The 19,422-nt window shown below is 37.9% G+C and overlaps 1 protein-coding gene and 1 long non-coding RNA gene across 2 annotated transcripts in view; one reads left to right on the forward strand and one right to left on the reverse strand.

The window, feature by feature from the left end:
• LOC120890719 (uncharacterized) overlaps positions 1-19,422 on the reverse strand; it is a 135,739-nt gene that overhangs the window by 111,018 nt on the left and 5,299 nt on the right. The gene's annotated exons all lie outside the window — the stretch shown is intronic.
• LOC101964170 (centromere protein V-like protein 3) lies at positions 7,444-9,497 on the forward strand. Its single transcript, XM_040280924.2, has one exon. It carries the CDS (start codon positions 7,591-7,593, stop codon positions 8,461-8,463), a length of 873 nt encoding a protein of 290 aa, XP_040136858.2. The 5' UTR covers positions 7,444-7,590; the 3' UTR covers positions 8,464-9,497.

The raw sequence follows: 19,422 nt of genomic DNA on the forward strand, positions 1-19,422 counted from the left end.
GTTTAGCTCTGGGAACAGTTTCTTAAGGATTCTTTGTTTTCCATGTCATTTTTCAAAAGTTCTGGGATAATTATAGATTGTCTCACATTTTGGGTTCATTTGATTATTTTTTTCATGATTCAGTTGATGTTAGACATACTCAGCAGAAGCACCATAAAAATATCACATCTTTATCATTATAATATAAAACAGGCACATGATATGTTTTGTCCCTGTATTGTTTTGCAACCTGAATCATTTTGTTGAAATGGTTTCCACCAGGGTTCTTCAACACAAGTTTACTCTTTTTCATTTATGATTATTAAATATTCTGTGTGAGGAAATATTTTGAGAATGTACAAATATCCCAATGGCATAAACTTCCATACACTCATTTTAGTGTTTATTAATGATTCATTTCTTAGATAATGCTGCATAATAGTTGCAAAATGATGCTTTTCTAACTGCATCATTTATTCTTCATTCATTAAATAGCATTCTACTACAAGGAAGAGTCTTTCCTTTTCCTTATTATTTACAGTACAGATTCATGAATTCTTATTTTATTAAATTCATTATAACACATTATTAACATTATTTATACTGATGCTCAAGTTGTCCAAGTTTAAGCCATGTGAGCCCCCATTCAATCTGGTCCTTGTGTCTTTTTGACAAATCCACCTGATTTTTTGAGATCTTCCTTACTTTCCACTTTCCTTATGTTCCACACAATCTTATACTTCCAAACTCCATCCCTGGAATCAACAACTCCTTTGTTCCTTTTATTAGGTAATGGTATTTAGAAACAATTATCTGGATACCAGATGTTCTCATTGTAGCCAAGATAGACATATTTTTATTATATTCTATATTTCTTTCCTTACAGTGCCCAGGAGCTACAAGTGTTTTCATAAAAATATACTAGCTCCAATATAATACTTAAATAACTATTAGAAACTTGGTTTCCAATTTAGGTTGAGAGAGTAGAACAGACCCTACACAATTGAATTAAAAACATTTTCAGGGCTGAGGATGTATCTCCATGGTAAGAGCATATGCCCAGTATGTATGAGGCCTTGAGTTTGATTCCCACATGATCAAAATAAAATAAAATACATAATAAACTGAACAAAAAAAATTTAAAAAACTTTCTGTATGACTTTCCACCAATTACTTGTATTTAAGGAGCATTTTCTTTTTGGGAGTGAGGGTGGTTTTTTTTTTTTTGCCTAAAAAGCAAATTTTCATAACTTTCCTTGGCCAGAGACAGAAATGTATCCAAGACAGAAAAGAACAAAGATATTGAGATTGTAGTATGTAAAAAAATCAGTTGTTTTAGTATGGTTCTGGGACAAAGGCAAAGGCTCACTTTCCCCTGCTCCTTCCCACCAAATACAGGTAAATATTCTGAAAATGCTTTAACAGATACTAAAATATAGAAAGAAGAAGGTAAATTGAATAGGGATCTTAGGACTTCAAATATGACATCACACTGAGTTCCCTAGATTTTCTTTATATCACCCATTCTTCTAGGAGAAGTCTGAAACCAGGAAAGCATCTATAGGATAGACCAAAGATAAAAAAACAAACAAGTAATTAAGAGTGTGCCTGCTCTTTCTGAGTAAAGGTCTACAAAAGAGAAAAATTAGCAGTGTCTTAGCAAGAAGACCTATATACAATTGCATCCATTGGCTGATCTGCCTGCACTAACTGTAACAGCAAAGCTGAGGGAGAAGGAAGCCAATTCATTCTCTATAATCACATCAGTCAGCAGAAATGGTAGGATCTGACCTACCCACAGCAGTAACAATAAAATATGTAGGTTAACATACTCCCTGCCACATACCAGGAAGTCGCACGCAGATAAGCCCTTCCACCTCCAATGTTAATGTCAGCCAGCCCAGTTTCTCCCAGCCCTCTGCCCAAGTGCTACCCCCCCAGGCCTGTGTCCAGTCTCTCTCTCTGTCTCTCATACCAGGGATTGAACCCAGAGGTGTTTAACCACTGAGCAACATCCATAGCCCTTTTATTTTTTGAGATAGGATCTTACAAAGTTCTTTAGGCCCTTACTGCTAAGTTGCTAAGTTTGGCTTGGAACTTGTGATCCTCCTTGCCTCAGCCCTCTGAACCTCTGGGGTTACAGACTTGCACCATTATTCCCGGCAGACCTGTGTCTCAATCAGACAGACACCTAGATTCAGTAGATTCACCATTGGGTGACCTACTAAATAGCAACCTAGATCTGGTACCTCTTGGCTACTACACCCAGTGGCAGAAGGTGAACTGAGCCACTGTCACTTGACCCTCCACCAGACTTGTGACTCCTGATCCTCCACACATTGACAGAAGGCAGCCCAACACTGTCAGCACTAGTAGAGATTTAGTAGGAAGCACCTTCCTTTTGCAGGTGGTACCATCGGGACATCAAGCAGAGACAAAAAATAACAAAAAAGAATGAAGAAAACTTAAGGAACACATCAAACAGACCAATATATGCCTTGTGGGAGTTTCAGAAGGAAGCTGCCATAATAAAATGGTAAAATTAACATAATAAAAGCCATACATGGAAAGCCCACTGTTAACGACATACTCAATGGTAAAAAAATAAAAGCTTTTCTTCTTAGATCAGGAGCAAGACAAAGATGCCTGCCATTTCCACTTCTAATCAATATAGTACTGGAAGTCCTAGTCAGAGCAATTAGCAGGAAAAAAAATTAAAGGGAACTCAATAAAAAATTAAGAAGACTATCCCTGTTTGCAGATGACATGATCTTATGTATATATATATAAAAAAACTCCTTAAAAACTGTTAGAACTAACAAACAAGTTGAGGGAAGTTGAAGGATATAACATCAACATACAAAAAACAGTGTTTTAAAATACACTAATAGTAAACTGTCTAAAAATAAAATTAGGAAAACAATGCCATTCACAAGAACATCAAAAAGAATAAAATATCTAGGAAGAAATTTACCTGAGAAAATGTAAGACTTACATACTAAAAACTACAAAATGTTGAAGAGAGAACCTAAACAAGAAAAGGTAAATGGAAGTGTTCCTGGATTGGAAGACTTCATGTTTTTTAAATATCCATACCACACAAAGCAATCTATAGACTCAGCATAATCCCTGTCAAAATTCCAATGATATTTTTTTCAGAAATAGAAAAAAAAATCCTAAAATTCATATGGAACCACAGAAGACCAGGAATAGCCAAATCAATCTTGAGAAATACCAAAACTGGAGATATCAGACTTCCTGATCTCATAATATATTACCAATCAAAACAGTATACACTGGCATAACCACAAACATGTAGACCAATTGAACAGAATAGAGAGCCCAGAAAAAAATCTATGCACATAGTCTCAACAGATTTTCAACAGTGGTACTAAGAATACACAATGGTGAAAGAGTCCCTTCAATAAGTGGTGCTGGGGAAATTGGATATTCACATGTGGGATGAAATTGGATACTTACCTCACATCATACACAAAAGTCAACTCAAGATAGAGTAAAGCTAAAAAACTGCTGTACAGTGAAGGAAAGTTTTAACAGTGTGAAAAGGCAACTTAGGAATGGGAGAAAATATTTAAAAATTAGTGATAATACCAAATGCTAGGGAGATTATGGAGACATTGAATCACTCATACAGTGCTGGTGGGAATGTAAAATTATATAGCCAATCTGGAAAATGGTTTGGCAGTTTCTTATAAAACTAAATATGCAACTACTATATGCTCTAGCAATTGAACTCTTTATCTTAGCAAAATGAAACAAAGGAACCTGTACACAAAGGTTCATAGTAGATTTGTCTGTCACAACTAAAAACTGGAAGCATACTAGACGTACTTTAACAGGTAAATGTTTAAACAAACTGTAGTACATTAACACCATGAAATAATAATAATAAAGAATGAACTAGCAATACACTCAACAACTTGGATGATAACCAGAATATTATGCTGGATGAAAAATGCCAATCCCAGTTACCTTTTGTTTCATTTATAAAAAATTTCAAAATGATAAAATATGAGAAACAAGAACAGAACTAAATACACAAATGCACCTGGGTGTGCGTGTGTGCATGTATACACACACACACGCACACACACACACACACATATGAGTTCATGTAAAATTGAGGAAATTTGATTAAGGTTAGTGGATATTTTCAATAAAATATCCTAGTTGTCTACTATAATTTTGCAAAATGTTACCATTGGGGGAAAGAGGGTAAAAGAACAGGGATTTCTGTGTATATTACAACTAATGTATACCTATAGTTATTTCAAGAAAAATATAAGTAATTAAGAAAAATGTGTCATGAGGGTCTGGGTTGTGGCTCAGTGGTAGAGCGCTTGCCTAGCATGCATGAGGTACTGGGTTCTATCCTGGGCACCACATAAAAATAAAAACAAATAAAATAAATGTATTGTGTCCATCTACAACTAAAAATTTTATATATTTTTAAAAAATTTTTAGTTGTTGATGGATCTTTATTTTATTTATTTGTATGTGGTGCTGAGAATCAAACCCAGTGCATCACGCATGCTAGGCAAGTGCTCTACCACTCAGCCACAACCTCAGCCCCTAAAAATTAAAAAAAAAAATGTGTCATGATACGGCCAGGCATGGTTCCAAATACTGTGTTGTAGGAACTAGAGCTGTTTGAAGAAATGTGTTTCCAAGGCTGGGTTAGGAAAACTACAAGGAGAGCCTGGAGCATCTAACTCTTCCAGAAAACAAGCAAGTCCTCAAAGATTAATGGGAGATATACAAAGGGACACAGGAACCAGCTCCCGTGGGCCAAAGCTGAAACAATTTTAAATTAAAAATTACTTAATTAACTATAAATATTGAATAAATAAAAATATATTAGTTCAAAAGTATATCCAGAAAAAGAGAATAATTTTTCATAACTGAAGATGTCTATTACTCCAACTCTTAACATTGCAAACCAATAAATAAAGGCAAGGGATTTAGCATATACACTGCCTTTTAAGGAAAAAAAAAACAGTTGTCCATCCAAGTTGACATAAAGTTCATCTGTTTGAATGAATGCCAGCTAATAAATGTAGAAAGAAATTAAGCAGTAGGAAATCATTTTGTAACCTAACAATGAAATAATTGGTTCAGTTGACTATTATCAACAGATTTTAAACCAATAGGAAAAAAAGATACCCAAACAGTGTCAAAATAAGACCCCTCAGATTGTTTTTTATTTCAAAGGGAAAAGCCATATTTTCACAATGAAGAAATCTGGCAATTAGCACCTTAATGAAGAGGCAAATTTAGGATCATTACTCCTGGGATAGCCTGACATCATGAACTTCTAATGTGATGCAATATATGGGAAGTATGGAACATCATCTGTGAATCATATTTGTATTAGTTGAATCTAATCAAGCCTTTGCACTTAACTTTTTTGTTGTACAGGAAATGTATGAGATAGAAGAACAATCTAATGGAAACACAAAGAAGCAATCAGAAAAACCAATTAAAATATTTTTAATTTGGTCTGTTAAAAAATCAAATGTCATGGGAAAAATTTTGATGAGATTATTCTAGATTAAAGAGACTAAAAAGACAACATGAAATTTGATGTGTGAATTTTAATTAGATTCTGTGTTAGGGACAGAAAACTTTTTATAAAACACATTAAGAGGGGCTGGATTTGTAGCTCAGTGGTTGAGCACTTGTCTCACATGTGTGAGGCACTGGGTTCGATCCTCAGCACCATATTAAAAAATAAATAAATAAAATAAATATATCGGGTTCATCTACAACTAAAAAAATTTTTTAAAAAACACATTAAGAAAAGAATTTGTGGGGCCAGGATTGTGGCTCAGTGGTAGAATGCTTGCCTAGCATGCATGAGGTACTGGGTTCTATCCTGGGCACCACATAAAAATAAAAACAAATAAAATGAAGGTATTATGTCCATCTACAATTAAAAAATATTTTAAAAAGGAAACTATTTGGAAAATGTAAATATATGCCAGAAATTATATGACATTAGGACATTATTATCGATTCATAGGTATGATAATAATCCCCTGGCTTTTCAAGAATTTATATCTTTATTCCTAAGATATGAGTACTAAAATATTGAGAGATGAAATGTCACTAACGCCTATATCTTAAATAAAATAAGATATTGGAGGACTGAGGTTGTGGCTTAATGGCAGAGCGCTTGCTTCGCACATGTGAGGCACTGGGTTCAATCTTCAGCACCAGATAAAAATAAATAAATAGAATAAGGGTATTGTGTCCATCTACAACTAAAGCCTATCTACAACTAAAAGAATATTTAAAAAATGTTTTTGGAAAAATACATGCATATGTGCAAATAGGACAGAAATGTTAAAAACTATTGAATCTAGGTTGGAGATAGTTTTGTGAATCTCTACTTGTATGTGTGGACATCACTACTTAACTCAGGAAACAAGTTTTTGGAAGGGTCCTCCTCACTGTTTTCCCAGTTCTGATTATATCTCAAGGAGTAAGATTCATGCTCATTTTTTGGAGTCTTTCCAGTGGCCATGGTGATCAATGACGGTCAGTTTCCAAAACAATGAAACAAACAAACAAACAAACAAAACAACCACATGAGAGATGATGTCTCCCTACCCCCATCTCTAGAGTCAGTCACTAACACAAAACCAAGCAACATAGTAACATCATTGGGCAAATAAGAGCAATGAGGTATGCAATATCGATTTTTAAAACATGTTATTTTAAAACACACTAAATAAACAACAAAAATCAGTTTTTGATGAGGTTATTCTAGATTAAAGAAACTAAAAAGACAACATGAAATTTGATGTGTAAATTTTAATTAGATTCTGTGTTAGGGACAGAAAACTTTATAAAACACATTAAGAGGAGCTGGGGTTGTAGCTCAGTGGTTGAGCTACAAACAACAACCAAAAACCAGCTTCAGCTTCGTATTCAGGCATTCCAGAAAACTTAATGTATTCTGGGTACAAATAGACAAACACATTGTTCCTTTTTTCTTTTTCAGGTGCTTGAGGTCCAACTTATGGTTTCATACATGCTAAACTGGCTCCCTACCACTGAGCAAGCACTCAACCACTCTACCAAAGTGACTGTTGGGGCTACATTGAGGTTATCATGGATGGAGTTTTGGGTTGGGTCCATTGATGTACTAGTAAAGATGACTTACTATAGTCATTGAGCATAGTCATCTTTACTATCCCCCAACTTTGATACAACTACTCACACACTACACACTCTTGCTCATGAAAGCTTTTGTTTTTCTTCTGTGACTACTGCTTATTTTGAGCTACCAAATCTGCTGCTGAATACTAACTATAAGATCTGCAGCATCCCTAGTGTTTGAATATTTTAAGATTAGGTTGCTGAGTTAAATAAACAATAGAAAATAACATTTAGGAGAATGAGTAGCTGATAGGCTCAGCCAGAATTTCAGGCCAGCAAAGGAGGTTTTGATAGGGTCAAGGGAAGGGTCTCCTTGACATCACACTCAACAAGTGGCCAATCCTGCAGGTGCAGATAAGGAGGCTGCTCAGAGACTGCCTAGGAAATGAGGGGCGGTGGGCGCCCACTCAGAAGACTGCAGGCGCCATGGGCAGAGCAAGGCAAAGAGCCAACGCTCAGCGGCGGAAGCAAAAGCTTCTCGGGGATCCTCCAGCCACCTGCGCAGCGGTCGCGGTCATGGGCGCGAGCCGCCCGCGGTGCCCACCTGTCCAAGTCGGGGTCGGGAGCCAGGCGGCAGGCAAGGAGCGGGCGGCGGCCAAGCGGCGGCGCGGAAAGGCGCGGCGCAAGCGTTGGTGGCGGCGGGTCCAGGAGACCTGGGCCAAGAATCTGCTGCTCCCGCCGCAGCTGCGGAACCAGCGGGCGCTCATGCCCACCTCAGCAGCACCGGCCACGTCCCCGGGTGAGCTGGACCTGGGCGCGCAGCGCGAGCGCTGGGAGACGTTCCGCAAGCTGCGGGGTCTGAGCTGCGAGGGTGCCGCCAAGTTCCTGCTGGACACCTTCGAGTTCCCGGGCCTGGTGTACCACACCGGGGGCTGCCACTGTGGCGCTGTCCGCTTTGCGGCCTGGGCCCCTGAGGATCTGCACGTGGTGGAGTGCAGCTGCAGGCTGTGCAAGAAGAAGCAGCACCGCCACTTCCTCGTTCCGGCAGAGCGCTTCACGCTGCTGCAGGGTGCTGAGAGCATGGTCACCTACCCGTCCAACACGCACCCGGCGCTGCACAGCTTCTGCAGCAGGTGCGGGGTGCAGAGCTTCCACTCCGCGGAGACCGACCCGCGTGTGTACGGCGTCGCCCCGCACTGCCTAGATGCGGGCACTGTGCGCAGCATGGTCATCGAGGAGGTCGATGGTGAAGCTTGGGAACAGGAGGCCACCGAGGAGGACGACGATGACTACGCCATGCAGAACGCGTCCATGTCCATCGAGGCGACCCCTGGCTGTCCTGGCCAAGAAGAGCTGTGAATGAGGTCGCCGACATGTTGAACCCAGTGTGTGGGGGGCCCCTACAGCCAGCCCCTGCAGCACTTCTCTCCTGTCAGCCAGGTCTGTTTCCGGACCGGTCAGCCTGTGGTGTCAGTGTAAGCTACCTGTTCCCGTTTCCCCTTCCTCTCCATTTCTGTTCAAGGGACTTGCTCCGAATCCAGAACTTGAGCACACACACCTTCGTCTGTGTACAGTGATCACCGTGACATCCAACAAGCAAGTAGTGTCTCCACGTTTTCAAGCCATCTCTTCCATCGCTTGGTTGTGCCATTCGTCCTGAACGATCCCCACATGGCTGGTGGGAATCCCGTGTACTGTACGTTTCTGGTGCTATTGTGAACAGGCTTGTGTGCAACACGTACATTTTAGTGTGCTGGGGGGCTACACCTCAACACTTTTATGAACAGTTATGGATATTTTCCATTGATTTCTCTCTCTCTCTCTTTGTGTGATTTAGGTTGACACCACGTTGTTTATTCAGTATGTTTTAAAAGAACATGTTCTAAAAATCAATATTGCATACCTCATTGCTCTTATTCATCCAATGATGCTTCTATGTTGCTTGGTTTTGTGTTAGTGACCGACTCTAGAGAGGGGGTTAGGGAGACAGAAAGGAGAAGAATGTTTGTGCACTAGATGCCCTCTTTATTCTTTTGAAATCCTATCTTGTACATGTGTTAAGTGTTCAGAAATTAGTAAATACTTAATAAATAGAAAATATGTATTTCTATGTTCTATATTAAAAATAGTCATTAATTTATATGTAACTTCTTGATACCTGAAATTTTAGCCAAACAATAGGTGGTTGGTATTTTCTCATGTCCAAGGATATATAAACATTATTGTCATTTAATTAATGGTTTCCTAGAAGTAAAACAAATGTATCTTCCAAAACTTACTTCCTCTAATGAATGTTTTGCCTTTTTCCAGGTTTTCATTATAATATTTCAAAGGAGCATATTAAAATAAATGTATTCAATGTTCTACTTCTTGAGTAAAAGGACTTGAATACTCTCCTGTGTCTTTTTCTTACCTGTGTCTCCTCTGTACATATATTTCACTGGAGGTACATGTAATATTCATTGAATTGTTTAACTTGGTTTACCAGTTCAACAAGGTAAAAGCAGATCAATGAAGTAGTTATCTGTTTCTGTGTATATGAGATATAACAGAAATCCCTACCTCTCATTCTCTTGCTCCCTTCACTTACTCTAGGGAGGCAATAGACTTTGGTTTCTCTTAATATCTCCCTTCATTCCCCAAGATTCTGCCTTTGTTCTTCAGAATAGCTTGTCCTAGACTTTTATTAGAGGTTGAGTTGAGGTGTAAAAGAAAGAGAGGGAGAACATAAATGTGAATATATGCCCCAGGGGATTCAATCATGTTGGTGGTAAAAAAAATAGCTGGTTGCTCTTAGAGGTAGCACCTCTATAACATTCCATTTGGACTGGGGATGTGGCTCAGTGGTAGAGCACTTGCTTAGCGTGTGTGAGGCACTGGGTTCAATCCTCAACACCACATATAAATAAACAAAATAAAGGTCCATCAACAAATAATAAAAATATTTAAATAAATATTCAAGCCAGGTGCAGTGGTGCACACCTGTAATCCCAGTGGCTTGGGAGGCTGAAGTGGGAGGATTGTGAGGTCAAAGCCAGCCTCAGCAAAAGTGAGGCACTAAACAATTCCGTGAGACCTATCTCTAAATAAAATACAAAATAGGGCTGAGGATATGGCTCAGTGGTTGAATACCCCTGAGTTCAATCTCTAGTACCAAAGATACAAACAAAATCCAACAACTCTGTTCAAGAGTTTCAGACAGCATTTCTAACTTGGCATACAATTTATGGCTCCTAGTGTGGTTTCCATGTATGTGGATACACGTAGGGGACTGTTGTCCTGGGGAGAAGGGTCCAGAACCCATGGCTGGACAAGCCGTTGGGAGACCTCCCAGTGTCTTGAAGATAAAGCATTGGAGAGAGAAAAGCAGTGAGCACTTGAGACCCTGTGAGGAACTCTAGGGAAAGGAAGAGGTATTGAAGGGATTCTTTGGGGGCTTTGCCCTAGGTTGCACGATGCTAGTGTTTTTCCTCTCTCTAAATTAGTCCTTGTATATTGGTTGTCTTTTTTCTTTTGCACAAAATATATATTGCACTTTAAATTTGTGTATGAAATGTTTGTGTACCATTAGTTTTTATGGCTTCTAACAGTGGTTAATATATGTGCCATTGTTTAAGCATATCTTAATTCAAAGAAAGAGCAAGGGCTTGCTCTTTAGGCCACTTACTGCTATCCAGATTTGTAAAAAAAAAAAAAAAAATCTAAGAGAACTCACCTTCATCTTCATTGTGAGGATGAAATGAACTCATGTATATAATCATCTGGGACAGTGGTTGACACCCAATAAGCATTCAATAAGAATTTTCTATTATCATTGCTCTTATTAGATTAAAGCATTGATAAATGGAGCCAATGATCATGATTTTGCTCACTTGTAGCATTTAGACACTTTATTTAAAAAATATTATTGTATTTTTGTACCTTTATTTTACTTATTTATTTTTATATGGCACTGATCATTGAACCCAGTGCCTTACATGTGCTAGGCAAACACTCCATCACTGAGCCACAACCCCAGCCCAAATTTAGGCACTTTCATGTACATCCTACCAGGTACCATCTTGGACACTTAAAACAAGAACCAGAGCAATGCAATGAAAGGGGTGAAGGAGTATCAGGCCACAGGTCACAGGATGCCCCATGCTTTCTCTTAATGCATTCCTTAGACAATATTCACTGTTTCTTCTGTATTCCCAGACATGTCCTCATTTATCCAAGCTGGTAACAGAGTAATTACCCTAGATAGAACTTCATCCTACTCCATCTTCATACCCTCTTCTCTCTGTAGCCTTATTCCATTTTAGGCCTCCCAGTGCCTCACACTCTTTTTCATGTTGGATAGATAGAGCAGAGAACAAAATGCAGTCCACGGGCCCTTGTCATTTTCATCCAGTGGCTGAGAAAGACAATTGACACCTCGTATGTATGTCACAGTACAGTATGACTAGAGAAAGAATAGGGTGTTGTGGGAACATGGAAAAGAGGCCCTGATTTTTTTTTTTTTTTTTTGAGACAAGGTCTCACTATGCTTCCCGGGCTGACTTCTAAGTTCTGGACTCAAGTGATCCTCCTGACTCAACCTTCCAAGTAGCTACAGGCATACCATGTCATACAAGTCCTGTCTTTTTAGACCAGTTCTTAAACTTCTCTGGGATTTAGTGTTAATGTCCCCATTTCTAAAATTGTTATTATAATAGTATTCATCTCCTAATCTTGTCATCTATCCAGGATGAAATACACACGCACCTAAAGAGACAAGTAATGCTCTAAAAGAAACCATTAACTCTGTGCCTTGTGTTCATCACAGGTCAGAATGGAAGAGAAATATTCTAGGATGCTTGGGGTTTGTCTACATAGGGGCATGGACAAAAAAATGGGAAATGGAGACTGGATTGGTGTCATTTGCATCTTTTCTGCTATAGCCTTATATGCATTGAATGGGCTTATTTTGTTATGTGTTCAGTGCTATGAGAACTTGTAACTATGGATTGTTAAATGTAATTAAAGTTAGTCTTCACAGGTCACATTGTAGAAGGTGATTATCAGCAGTAGCATATCACCCTCCAGTGGACATTACAAGTAATTTCATATTATTGGCTGATTTTACTGTAGGGCTTGAGAAATTCAAGGGAAATGAATGGTGACTATTTATTCAGAATCTCTGGGGAAGATCCCCAGTATTTAGGTGCTTTCTCTACAAATAAGCAATCTGGGAATCGCAACCAGGAAGAACAGTGTCAAACAGAAAAATAGAGGACTTACCTCTTTTTTTAAAAAATAAAAAAAGTCTTTCATGGGGCTGGGGATATAGCTCAGTTGGTTGCCTAGCATGCACAAGCCTTGGGTTCAATCCCCAGCACCACCAAAAAAAAAAAAAAATCATGAAATCACTGCTTCCAGATCTGGGTCTGTTTTGCATATCCATAAAGGAGCTTCTATGATTAAATTTCAAGTCTTTAGCCATGTCTCTTCACCCAGTTTTGACCATGACATATGCAGAGGAAATTGATGTGGCTGCATTATTCCTAACTGCTTATTTTTCTCATCCTATGAACTGAACCCCTAGCTGTCTTTCCTCACACTAGTATTCCAGGTATGGAGTAGGCTCTGGCATATGGAAATGAATAAGGAATGCCTAGTTTCAATCCTTGTGGAACTCACAATATGTTGATGGAGATGGACAGCAGAAAAAGGAACTATGACAAAATGTGGTAGATGCTCATAACAGTGGAGGAATTCAAGATGTCTTGACAATTCATATCAAGATGGGGACAACCCATGGACTTTTGTATTAGTGTTTTCTATTGCCATAATAAAATACTGGAAGATGGGAGCTTATAAAGAAAAAAGATTCATTTAACTCACAGTTTTGGAGGCTGAAAGTTCAAAATAAAATAGCTCTATTGGCCTCTGGTGAGGGTCACATGCTGGATAGCACCACAATGGCAGGAGTAAGTGGCAGAGGGAGAGATCACATGGTGGGACACAGGGCTAGAGACAGGGGAGAGGCCTTTGTTGCTCTTTTTATAATCCACTATTAAAGAACCAAATGGAATCCCATGATAACTACATTAATGCCTTCTGAGGGTAGATCCCTTAGTGATCCAATTACCTTTACCAGGACCCATGTCTTCAAGGTCATACTACCTCTTAATTTCACCACTTTGGTGTACAAGGCTTCAATACATGAATCCTTGGGGGACCGACAAAATTCAAACCATAGTGCCATTCAACCAAAGTGGTGAAATTAAGAGATAGTATGACCTTGAAGACATGGGTCCTGGTAAAGGTAATTGGATCACTGTCTAACTTTTAATTTATTTTTTATATCTCTCAAGTGAAAAACATAACTAGAATTTTCCAGAGAGCAGAAATAACATTCATGGAATCTTAGAAGCTGGAGAGAGTGTAATGTACATGAAGAACAGACTTCTATCCTGGCCTTAGTATCAGATCACAAACTGTATTTGCTTACTTGATTAATCAAATACAGTTTGTGATCTGATAATAAGGCCAGTATTTTTGAAGACAAGAACTGTATCCAATTCTTCCTGAATCCTACATACCCAGCATAGCATCTGACATATCATTTTTTTTTAAAAAAAAATCTATGTGTGTATAATCTAAGAGGGCATGGGGTTAGCTCAGTGGTAGAGTACTTGTATAGTATGTGCAAGAGCCTGAGTTTAGTCTCCAGTGTTACAAAGGAAAAAAGAAAGAAAAAAAAAAACACAAAGAAAGAGCATCCATTATGTGCCAGGCACTGAAGTAGAACTGTTGTTGGCTTTCTATGATATACAGATTTATTCAGAAAATACATAGATTAAAATATAGCTATTTCCTACAATATTAAGAAATACAGGAGGGCTGGGGTTGTGGCTCAGTGGTAGAGTGCTCAACTAGCATGTGCGTGGCCCTGGGTTTGATCCTCAGCACCACATAAAAATAAATAAATAAAAGTATTGTGTTCAACTACAACTAAAAAAATAAAATAAAATAAAAAAGAAATACAGGGAAGTGCATTAACAATTTGGTAAAAGGGAGTGGGGAAACAACAAACTAGAGTTTTTGAAAACATGAACATTCATTGTACATACATTACTATCATTAGTATATCCATGTATAAACTTATTTAGAAATGGATAAATAAAATTTATAAATCTACTATATTTCTGTCCCTGAATATCTATTTGTTTATACATATACAAAGACATATTTTTGAATATACATTAAAATTTATGAATAAATACAAATTAGGTATTCTTAAACTTGTATACTCATATAGAAGGCCTAGCTCTTTTTCCCTTCATCTCTTCCACTTTCCTTCTACATTTGATCCCCCTCCCTGTTTCAGGACCTTATGACTCGTTTTCTCTATTACTTCTGATGTCAGCTGCATTTTCCACTGCTTTGGAACCTCTGGTCAGTGCTGGGAGACTAGATCTTTTTGTTAGTGTGTGTTGCAAGGGGATAGGGGTTGGAGGGTACTGGTAAATACTTAACACACATCTCTTCAAATGCAGTTTTGACATCAATTCTGGTGTTTAGCTTAATTATCTTATCAAGTAAGTTGAAATTCAAACAGTGGAGTATATTAGCACTTCACTAATTAATCAATGACTCCAGTGACTTTTTTGATAAGGTGAGGAATAATTTTCAAATAAAAAAAGACATAGTTCTTCAATTTTGTATGCTCTTCTATTTCCAATGTACCTTTACACGTACATTTACATTGGGAATACACAAAATACATGTAAGTTGAATCTGCATTATTAACATTTTTACATCACTTAGATATACAACATAACAATCAGACCTTGATTTCCTGATCTCCATAGTATGGTGTATATATAACTCCTCCATTGCCTATTTCAAGCTACCAATGTGAAGTCACTGGGGACACATCTTAGAAGACAAAAAGAAACTAGAAGCTGGCTGGATATTTGTCACTATTCCTACATACTTCAATGTCAACATTTCTGGATTTGAGAATTTTTTGTAGGCAGATATTTTTTGTTTCTGGATGAGAACTGTAATTTTAAACAAGGAATTGTGTAACTGTGAAGATAAGTCAAATAATAAATGTCAAACACTAGAAAAGCAGGCCTTGGTATGTCTTACATGGAGTCAGAATACCTGGGTTTCAATTTGACCCTTTCCTTTATTAGCTGTGTGTAGCCTCTGAGTCTTAGGGTGCTTTACATGAAAATGGGGTACAATAACAAAGCCACCTCATAATATTACTCTAGTGATTGAAATGGTTGTTAAAACACAACCCTTTCCTAATGATAATTATATAATAATTATATGATTAAATTTTGTATTGAATTATATAATTATATAACCTCAGTGGGTAACACCTTGTCAGTCTGTGTTGCTAAACTGTGTTTCCTGGGAATAGCATGACTACCACATTGTTAGATCAATATTTAATCTTTTTAAAGGAATTCTGTTTGTCCTGTCTATAAGGATTATCTTGAATTTAATTATCTCCTGCTCTCATTATCTGACCATAAGACTGTAAATGATGAATAGTACCTGATCTGTATTAATAGCCCTACACTAATCCCTCATGCTCATAATATAAAAGATTAATAATAGTGTGGTTTTGCTATGTATAGCATCATTTCTCATCTTCCTGGTAATCCTGGGAGGTGACTTTTATAATCTCTAATTTGTACATGTGTAAATAAGCTCAGAAGAATTCAGGATCATGTCCAAAGCCCTCTAACTAATAAGTTGTGATCAACGGTATTTATCAATCTAGATCACATACAATTCACCATAATCCAAACTGCCTTTGTTTCTGCCAGTATACAAGGTCAATATGCACTGTCTTCCCATAGGGTGCACTGAAGGCAGAAAACATTATTTATCATTCACTTGTGCCCCTGGTATTCAATTTAATTTTAAGCCCATAATAGGTATGAAATACCTGTTAACATTGTGTGGGGACCTAGTTTGTATGTAAAATTTGATACATTTGTGATTGATATCACAGAGAAAAAATGGGTTAGTCGAAAGTACAAAGTATTTTTGTGACCTCAAAAAGAAGCTCTGTGAGTTGGCGAAAGAGACTCGAGGCAATAGCTATTTAGTCAGATATTTGTACCAAAATGCAAAGATATTTTTACTGTTTTGCTTGTATGATTTCTATTCAATTAAAAAAGTCACTTGTCATTAATTGTATACATAAGATAGATAAGACAGGATAATGTGTTACTTACTTTGATTCACTTATGTATGTTAAGTACTTATCTTGTTATTATATTTAGTCCTCCAGTAGTATTGTTAAGTGAGCATTACCATGAATGTTTATTTTCTATCTCTGAATTAGAATAAAAGTTTCCACTTTAGCAAGGACAATGTCAATTTTACTTATTATTGAATCACATTTTTTGTTTCTGAATGAGAACTGTAATTTTAAATAAGGAATTGTGTAACTGTGAGGATAAGTCAAATAATAATAATAATAATAATAATAATAATAACAACAACAACACCTAAGGGTGTGCCTGGTCATATTAAGTTAATAAAAAGTCTTTATTGCAGGAATAATCTGATTTGTGAACCAGATTTGGATATAGGGACCATTTAAAAAATTATTTTGTTATCAGGGATTGAACCCAGGGGCACTTAACCACTGAGCTACATCCCTAGCAATTTTTATTTTTCATTTTGAGACAGGGTCTCACTAAATTGCTTAGGGCCTTGCTAAGTTGCCAAGGCTAGCTTTGAACTTGCAGTCACTTCTCCTGACTCAGCCTCCCAAGTCACTGGGATTACAGGCATGCACCACTGCACTCAGTTTATAAAGCCCATCTTAAATAGGGCTCTCTTCTGAATTGTGAGTAACATGGAAGATGGCCTAATGAAACTGTTGGGAATCCCAGAGGTAATACAACCCAGGTAATACAAAAGGTAATACAACCCAGGATACAGGCTTTTTTTTTTTCTCTTTCCAGTGCTGGGGATCAATCCTAGGGCCTCAAACATACTAGATAAGTGCTCTACCACTGAGACACACCTACAAGATTCCTGTTTCAAACTGTCCTGGACTGAAATTCTGCCTTTCTCAGTTGGAAGTTGTGTGACATTGTTTTAGAACCAATCGAAGCCTGCTACCTGTTCGGTATAGTTGTTGCATAAAATTCACAAATCCTCTCATTTGTTCTTTCATTTAAGAGAATTTTCTTGGGGTTGGGGCTATAGCTCAGTTGGTAGAGTGCTTGTCTCATGTTCACAGGGCCCTAGGGTTCAACCCCTAGCACCACCAAAAAAAAAAAAGTATTTTCCAAATGTCTTTTATGTGCTAGGCACCATCATGGATGCTGGGAATACAAAGAGGAATAAATTAGAATAAATATGTTTCCTGACCTCTGGATGTTCACAGTTCAGTGGCAGAAAAGTTACCACTATGTACGTCAGAAAGTGTCAGAGCACTGATGGTGCTAATGGCTCCTCACCAGTGGCAGGTGTAGCAAGAAAAGCCATTGCTGTTCACCATCTTGCAGTCTTTCTGTCAGAAAGGCCTGTAGGCTGCCTCTTGAATTGTCTGTCAAATTTAACATGGCAGGGAGAGTGAGAAATTATTTCCGGTTTGGCTCTATGCAGGTGCAGTAAAAAATTGCAAAGGGAAATCAGTATGGCAAAAGTCACAATGGAGCAAAATAGAACTTTCTCTGGGGGATCCTTATCATCTTTGGCATGTAAGCAGCTTCCACAAACCTCTACAATACACGGATCATGAAAATAAGCACCATTGTTTTGGAACCGAAGCTCCAGAGGCCTGGTTTGGCTCTGCACAAGAAAAAAAAAGTTCTGAGGATACTCTGGCTAGATATAGTTCTGGCAGTGTTCAGGGCATGGAGATGACTCAGACAGGGTCCCTGTACTCTGGAACTTCATAGTCTCTTCATATAGGGAAAAGGAGAAACAGATAATCCTAACAAGTACTTAATTTTCTTTTCTAACCTACCCTGAGAGGTATTTATCAACACCTACCCCTTCTGCTTTCTATAGATGAAGAAATAGGCTAAAGGGTGTTTGGTAACTTGGGTGGTAAATGATGGAGCTGGGACTCACATCCAGATTGTCTGTATTCAAAGTCAGACCTTTAGAAACTCACTGTGGCAACATTTGTCTTATATTATACTTGCTGAGATACAACTACCCTTCTCAATGAGACATGCATTAGGCATTATGCCTCCAATAGGGATCCCACCTGAAAAACCTTAGCACCCTATAAGAAAGAATATCTCTATGAAGTGCTAGGTCAGATCCAAAATTGCTGTCTGAAACCAACAGATAGGTGTTAACTACGTCATTTTGGATGTGGGAGTGCTGGGAATGGAATTTGGGACCTCACATATGCTAGGCAAGTGCTATAGCACAGAGCCCCATCCCTAGCCCTAACCATCTCACTTTATAGTGAGTCTGTAAAGAAAAGACAGCTTGGAAAGTGATAACAAAGCCAGTTCAGAAAGAAAACAGATGACACTATTGGAGCATGAACTCAGGGTAAAGGAAAATATATGGTGCACTGGAGTCAGACTGACTTTGTGATGAAAACTGACCATGCCACTATTTAGACTATGTTCATGACCAAGACAAGCCATTTGACATCCTGATCATATCAACTCACCCCTCCAGTGAGGTGTTTAGAGGCTCTGAGTTTCCAGTGCCTTGTCATCTTATCCTTATCAGTCTTCTTCAAAAAATATTTGTAATTATCATTTTGCAGAACTGTCTGTGCTCTTTACTAGAAACATTTTTGTAACCTTAGCTTTGTCCTTTTTTTTCATGCTCAAAGCCCTACTTGTGTTACTGATCCCTCAGTAAAGAGTAACTTTTATTCCACTACAGTATTCAAACTCTATTCACTTAGAGGTTGATCTGAACCTTTTATCAATACCCTGGGTTTAGAACCCTCCAGAACTTCTACTCTTGACTTATTTGCTTATTGATGAATCTTGGCCAAGTTGCTATTATCCCATCCATTTTTCTGGCCCTAGAGTGAAAGTACATTAGATAATTTACTGAAAATTTCCCCAAAACAAATTGTGTGATACACAATAAGTCTTTAATAATAATGAATATTGTTGGAAGAAGAAAATGTTGAATCAATAGAAACCTGCCAATTACATTATTTTATTTTAGAGTTTAAATTCATAGATATCATTTTGACAGAATTAAATTCTGACTGAATTACTCAGTGATTGGTGAAAATGTTCACTTATCAGCATAAGTGAACATTTTCATACTCACCATGAGGTGTATTTGTGTGTGTGTGTGTGTGTGTGTGTGTGTGTGTGTGTG

Source organism: Ictidomys tridecemlineatus, chromosome X, assembly GCF_052094955.1.
Source record: "Ictidomys tridecemlineatus isolate mIctTri1 chromosome X, mIctTri1.hap1, whole genome shotgun sequence".
In the NCBI taxonomy this organism is placed as follows: Eukaryota; Metazoa; Chordata; class Mammalia; order Rodentia; family Sciuridae; genus Ictidomys; species Ictidomys tridecemlineatus.